Below are 6,592 nucleotides of genomic sequence, written 5' to 3'. Positions count from 1 at the left end.
TCCAAGTCCCGGCCCCACCCTGCCCGCAGGACTGAGGTGAGGAGAGGCTGGGGGGGCAGGCAAACGGGGTCCGGGGGGCCTTCCTCGCCTCCTGCCTCCTCTTCCTCGGTGGCACCCCGAGCTCCATCCGGAAGCGGGCAGTGGGGAGGAGTGGTTTCCCCACCCGTACCAACCCACGGGACACGCACCCATCAGGCCAACAATCCTCCCCACCAGCGACTCCATCGCCTTGTCCCTGAGGAGCGGGGCTGGCAGGAGGACACAGAGGTGACTCCCGCGCCCTTCACTGAGGTGAGACCCCCTCCCTGCTCTGGGAGGGACGCCTGGGGGATAGGGAGGGTCTCCATGGTGGGGATCCCCTCCCCAGCACGCTTGGCCAGCCGCCCACCTGCTTCCTTAGCCCTTCCTGTGCCGGGGGATGCGTGGCAGCAGTTTTTGGCAGCCTGGGGACAAGGAGGGCAGGGTGCAGAGCTCCCTGCCTGGCAGCTGGAGGTGGCCCAGCTCTGCTATCTCCTGCTGGCCTCAGTGTTTGCCCAACAGTGGGGCGGTTCCTGCCCGGGAACGTGCTTTGCCCTGTGCTCCCCATCCCGGTACCGCGCCCGCGGGGACAGCGGTGAGGGAAGTGGGGCTGGTGCAGCAGCCCCGTAGCCACCTGTGCTTTCTGATGGGCCAGGGATGGGTGGTCCCAGCAGAGGATTCCCTCGGGACACGCTTCTCTTCCTGCATCCCTTCAGGGGATGTCTGACCACTTGGCCGAGGATTAGAAAGGACCTGGGGGGGCGTGGAGGTGCCACGTGGGACCGGGACTGTGCCAGGGAGCTGGTGGGTTGGGTGTGTGTCCTGTGCTGGCAGTGGGACCAGGCTGGATGAGGCACCGGCATTCGGGCAGGGAGGTGGGAAGAGCTCAGTGCTGGTGGTTGGACCTGAGTCCTGGGGGCTTCACACATGATGCTGAACTTCATAGACTGGTTTGGGTTGGAAGGGGCCTTAAATATCAGTGAGTCCCAACCCCCTGCCATGGGCAAGGACACCTCCCACCAGACCAGGTTGCTCCAAGCCCCATCCAACCTGCCCTTCAACCCTGCCAGGGATGGGGCAGCCACAGCTGCTCTGGGCAACCCGGGCCAGGGTCTCCCCACCCTCACAGCAAAGAATTTCTTCCTCAGATCTCATCTCAGTCTCCCCTCTTGCAGCTTGAAGCCCTTCCCCCTTGTTCCATCACTCCCTGTCCTTGTCAAAAGTTGGAGCCCTCTCTTCTCCAGGCTGAACAACCTGAGCTCTCTCAGCCTGTCTTTGTAAAATCATGTACTTGGCAATCTTAAAGGTCTTTTCCAACCAAAATTATAAATGATGCTGCACAGATCCTCTACCCCTGTCTTGGTCCAAAACTGTGCCCAGCACAGGGATATTTCCAGGATGAGGTGGCTATCAGGGCCCTGAAGTCTGGTGGGTAGGGGACAGCTGCAGTGTCCCCGTGAAAGCATCCATCCATCCTCCTAGCTGTCTTCATGCTGGAGGAAGCCCTGGAGATGGGGTGACAGCAGAGTTTGGTGTATCACAGGAACTTCCCAGGAACAGTCCCATTCCCACCCATTGCTCCTGCAGGTGGGAATTGCCTCTGAGTTCTCTGCTGGCATCAGCCACGTGGTGAAGGTTGGGAGAGGATACAGTGAGTCTATCTCTGCGTGGCTGTGGGTGACATATCCTTGCAGCAGGATCCAAAATACAGACATCCACAAGCTTCCTGGCACAGGACAGCACCAGGATGCAAGATCGTGTTTGGGGTTCGGTTCTGCAGCGCTTATTTACAGCTCCTTTCCTTGCCTGCAGCAAGGAATATTCAGCAGAAGGGCTCTTCCAGGCGGTGGGGGCTGGGCAAAGCAACCTCTGAATCATTTTGCTTTTTCCCTGGCAGAGTTATTACTCACAGAGCTGGGAATGCAAAACCTTGCTCATGGTTCAAGTTTGCAGCAGTGACAAACGCCGTGCCATACCCATGTCCCCTCTGCTGGAGCATCCTGGCGTGCAGGAGGGGAAAAAGCCTGGAATGCCCAGCACAAAAACCCCAGGGAGACTTTTCCCCACAGGGCTGGTGATCCCTCTTGCTCAGTTGTGATGATGGGATGTGGGGATGTGGGGCTGGCTGGCTGTGGGGCTCCATGGGGCAGAGAGGGACAGTCTTGGTGGCATTGCAGTGAGGCCACTCGGCTTGTTTGGGGAAGTGGTTTCAAAGAAGGAACAAGAGCAGGGACGTGCTCCCATCAGCCCCTGGGGACACCTCGCAGGGCTCAGGCTTTTCCTTTTGGGGCCGTTAGTGATGTTTTACGTTTTTAAAATGGCTAAAATACGGCTTTCAGCAGAACTCTCATTCCCACAGGGAAGAACCCAGCAGCCATGTCCTGGCTGTAACCACCACTAACGTTAGTTAGCTGGTGCACTGGGCTGGACTGGGTTGGCCCCGCCGTGGGGCTTTGGAGGGAAGGAAGTGCTGCAGATTCGGGCACAGGAACGTTCCTGCCAGTGGCTGCACCCTGGGAGGCCACAGCTTGTCCAAGCAAGCAGCCATGTGAAGGCACTAGCAAAGTTCCCTCAGGAAAAATCCCAGGTATTTTTAGGGTGAGAGTTATTTCATCCAGGGAGAACTGGAAAATAATGACCTAAAAGTGTCCATGTACGCTGAAGAAGTTGCATGGAGGTGATTTCCGTAGGGGTTTCTTCTTGTGCTCGGCACTGGTGAGGCCACATCTCAAATCCTGGGGTCAGTTTTGGGTCCCTCATGAGAAGAAGGACATAGAGGGGCTGGAGCGTGTCCAGAGAAGGGCAACGGAGCTGGGGAAGGGTCTGGAGCACAAGTGTGATGAGGAGCAGCTGAGGGAACTGGGGGTGTTCAGCCTGGAGAAAAGGAGGCTGAGGGGAGACCTTCTTGCTCTCTGCAACCCCCTGAGAGGAGGTTGGAGACTGGGGGGGTTGGTTTCTTCTCCCAGGGAACAAGTGATGGGACAAGAGGAACCAGCCTCAAGTTGTGCCAGGGGAGGGTTAGATTGGATATTGGGAACAATTTCTCCCTGGAAAGGGCTGTCAGGGCCTGGCCCAGGCTGCCCAGGGCAGTGGTGGAGTCCCCATCCCTGGGGGGATTTCAAAGCCTTATAGCTGTGGTGCTGAGGGACATGGTTTAGTGGTGGCCTTGGCAGTGCTGGGTGATGGTTGGACCTGAAGATCTTAAAAGCGTGGTGGCCCTGTTGGTTGCTGCAGGGGAGCTGTGCCCATCCCCTGCCCTCATCCCGGCTGGGCAGAGGGTGCTGGTACCTGCAGTTCCTCTCGCAGGCTCCACAGGTTGCCACCTCAGCAGGGGCAATGCCACGGGCTGGAGCTTGCCATGGGCAACCTGGCCTTGGTCTTGTGTCCTAAGGTGGCTCTAGCAAGGAGTAGCCAGGGTGCTCTGAGCCTTGTGCAAGTTGCTGCAACACTGCCGTGCCACCCACCATGCCATGCTGCACACTGCCCCGTGTCACACACACTGCCATGACACACCCCCCCCTGCACACCCTGTTCCCCCTTGCCCACCCACAGGGCTCCATCTCTTCCCTTCCCAGTGCCACCCCACCATCTGGAGCTTTCCCACCTCCGTTCCTGCTGGGTTCTGGTGTTGGGGCTCAGAGCCGAGCTGGGGGGCAGCCCAGGGGCTGCAGGGCCAGGGGCTCTGCCTGGGGCTCCTCCCCCCAGCAGGGCACGGGGCAGGGGAGGAAGAGGAGGAGGAAGGGAACCACCCTCGACGTCGAGAACTACAAACCTCACACTAGGAAAAAAAAACAACCTTAGAAATCAGACATTTTGGGGGAGTTCAAGGGGAATCAACCCAGCAGGCAGAGAGTTGAAGGCACCTCGGGGAGACGTTTGGCTTATTTTGTGGTTTTTAAAAATGATGTTTCAAATGCTTCTCTTTCCAAGAAGAAGGTTGAAAACTTTGCAAAGGGTAAAAAACTTTGTTTGGTGGGGAGCAGGGGTTGTGTGAGCCTGTGCAGCAGCACTATCGTGCAGCCTGGAAATGATTGACGAGCAGGAAAATAAAATGCTTAATTAAATGACAGCAATTAATTCTGCCCCAAAGGGGTGGTGTGGGACATGCTAACGAACCTGCCAAGCGTGTAGAGAGGGCTCAGTTGTGGGGCCCTGCAGTTTGGAAAGGGAAAGGAGTTTTGAAGTTGGGCACAGAGGGGACTTCCGAGCTGGTTCTTGGTGGTTTTTACACAGGGAAGTTGTCACTGTGTGGTGTGATGGCAACCAAAGGCTTGTCCAGGCTGTGGACAAGCAGCTGGAGCTCGAGCTTCCCAGTTAGTGCTGGGGAAGGGATCTGGTAGATGCTGGAGGAGTTGCAGGTTGGCACCTGCTGGGTAATTTCTGCCAGAAAAAGCAAAAAAAAAATATAGTTTTGGAGTAGAGAAGTTTCCTTCAGCGAGCTGACAGGGATATAAGGAATATATGGCTCAGGGCAATCCCAAACAGAAATCCAGGCTGGGCAGAGAATGGATGGAGAGCAGGCCCTGAGGAGAAGGACTTGGGGGTGTTGGGTGATGAAAAGCTCAACATGAGCCAGCACTGTGTGCTGGAAGCCCAGAAACCAACATGTCCTGGGCTGCATCCCCAGCAGCGGGACCACCAGGGCCAGGGAGGGGATTGTTCTCCTCTGCTCTGCTCTGGTAAGACCCCCTGCAGTGCTGGGTTCACTTCTGGGGTCCCCAACACAAGAAGCACAGGGAGTTGTTGGAGTGAGTCCAGAGGAGGCCACAGAGATGGTGTGAGGGCTGGAGCAGCTCTGCTCTGGAGACAGGCTGAGAGAGTTGGGGTTGTTCAGCCTGGAGAAGAGAAGGCTCCAGGGAGACCTTAGAGCTCCTTCTGGTGCCTGAAGGGGATGCAGGAAAGCTGGGGAGGGACTTTAGACAAGGACTGCGAGTGATGGGATGAGTGGGAACTCAAGCTGCAAGGGATTGAAATGAGGTGTTGGGAAGCAATTCTTTGCTGTGAGGGTGGTGAGACCCTGACCCAGGTTTCCCAGAGCAGCTGTGGCTGCCCCATCCCTGGCAGTGTTGAAGGGCAGGTTGGATGGGGCTTGGAGCAACCTGTTCTGTTGGGAGGTGTCCCTGCCCATGGCGGGGGGTTGGGAGTAGATGGTCTTGAAGTCCTTTCCAACCCAAACCAGTCTTGGATTCTCCAATAAGTGGAATCAGTGTGAGCACCTAGACACAGGTGCCCTCCCCTGACTGGTACCTTGGAAAGGTGATGCCCGCCTTGATGCCCAGTGCCACCTCCCTCCCAGCTTTGAGGATGGAGGGGGGTTTCTACCCCAGACTCTCTGTTTTCCTTTCCCTTCCCCTTCACCAAAGGAAGCAGGAGCAGCATTTCCCGTGATTCCCATGGGTTGCCTGGCGACCGGGATGCTTAGCGACAGGCCCTGCCGTCAGCCTTCCCTTCATGCCAACAAGGATGCTGAGAGCCCTTCCCCACTCCCCTTTCTTCTCCCGCAGAAAGACATGTTTGACCCTTTTCCTTACACCATAGTCACCTGGTTCTTTGCTGGAACAGCATTGAAAGCATTTTTGGTTGTGGAGCTACAAGAAAAGACCTGGACCAAAGGTTCCATTATTAATTACAAGTGGGAGCCTCAGGACAAACCAGTTTCTCTCCTGGCATAAAAGATGAGGGCTTTAGGGTGAGCCCCTCTCACTGCAAAGCCTGGGTGTCTTTCTGCCCCCCAAGGGCTGCAGGATTCCTCCTAGTCAGAGCAGTACAAAGAAGTGACAGCTCTGACATGGCCAAGGGACAATATGTAGGCAGATCTGGCAGGATCCGTCAGAGCGGAGACCAGAAGGGATTATATCTCCACCCCAGGCAGCCTGTCCTGTGGGGTGGGAGGATACTGTGGCCCTCCTGCAGCCACAGGACCCGCAAAATTATAGCATCACAGAATGATTTTGGTTGGAAAAGACCTTTAAGATCCCCAAGTCCAACCATCACCCAGGACTTCCAAGGCCACCACTAAACCATGTCCCTCAGCACCACAGCTACATGGCTTTGAAATCCCCCCAGGGATGGGGACTCCACCACTGCCCTGGGCAGCCTGGGCCAGGCCTGACAACCCTTTCCAGGAAGAAATTGTTCCCAATATCCAATCTAACCCTCCCCTGGCACAACTTGAGGCTGTTTCCTCTTGTCCCATCACTTGTTCCTTGGGAGGAGAGACCAACTCCCCTCACTCCAACCTCCTCTCAGGCAGCTGCAGAGAGCAAGAAGGTCTCCCCTCAGCCTCCTTTTCTCCAGGCTGAACACCCCCAGTTCCCTCAACTGCTCCTTATCACACTTGTGCTCCAGACCCTTCCCCAGCTCCACTGCCCTTCTCTGGATACACTCCATCCCCTCTATGTCCTTCTTCTCATGAGGGACCCAAAACTGACCCCAGGATTCGAGGTGCAGCCTCACCAGTGCAGAGGACAGGGGGATGATCCCTGCCCTGGTCCTGCTGGCCACACCAGTGCCGATACAAGCCAGGATGCTGGGGGCCTTCTTGGTCACGTAGGAACATGATGGCATCCACTCT

The 6,592-nt window shown here is 56.7% G+C and overlaps 1 protein-coding gene across 1 annotated transcript in view; it reads right to left on the bottom strand.

The window, feature by feature from the left end:
• TRIM35 (tripartite motif containing 35) overlaps positions 1-225 on the bottom strand; it is a 33,123-nt gene extending 32,898 nt beyond the window's left edge. Inside the window, 1 exon segment of the mRNA XM_010002224.1 lies at positions 189-225. Coding sequence (XP_010000526.1) covers positions 189-225 — 37 coding nt within the window.
• Between the last annotated feature and the right edge of the window lie 6,367 nt (positions 226-6,592).

This window comes from Chaetura pelagica, unplaced genomic scaffold (assembly GCF_000747805.2).
Source record: "Chaetura pelagica isolate M959 unplaced genomic scaffold, ChaPel_1.0 scaffold107, whole genome shotgun sequence".
Taxonomy (NCBI): domain Eukaryota; kingdom Metazoa; phylum Chordata; class Aves; order Apodiformes; family Apodidae; genus Chaetura; species Chaetura pelagica.
Note: the sequence above shows the minus strand (reverse complement) of the source record. Positions and strands in the feature narration are given on the sequence as shown.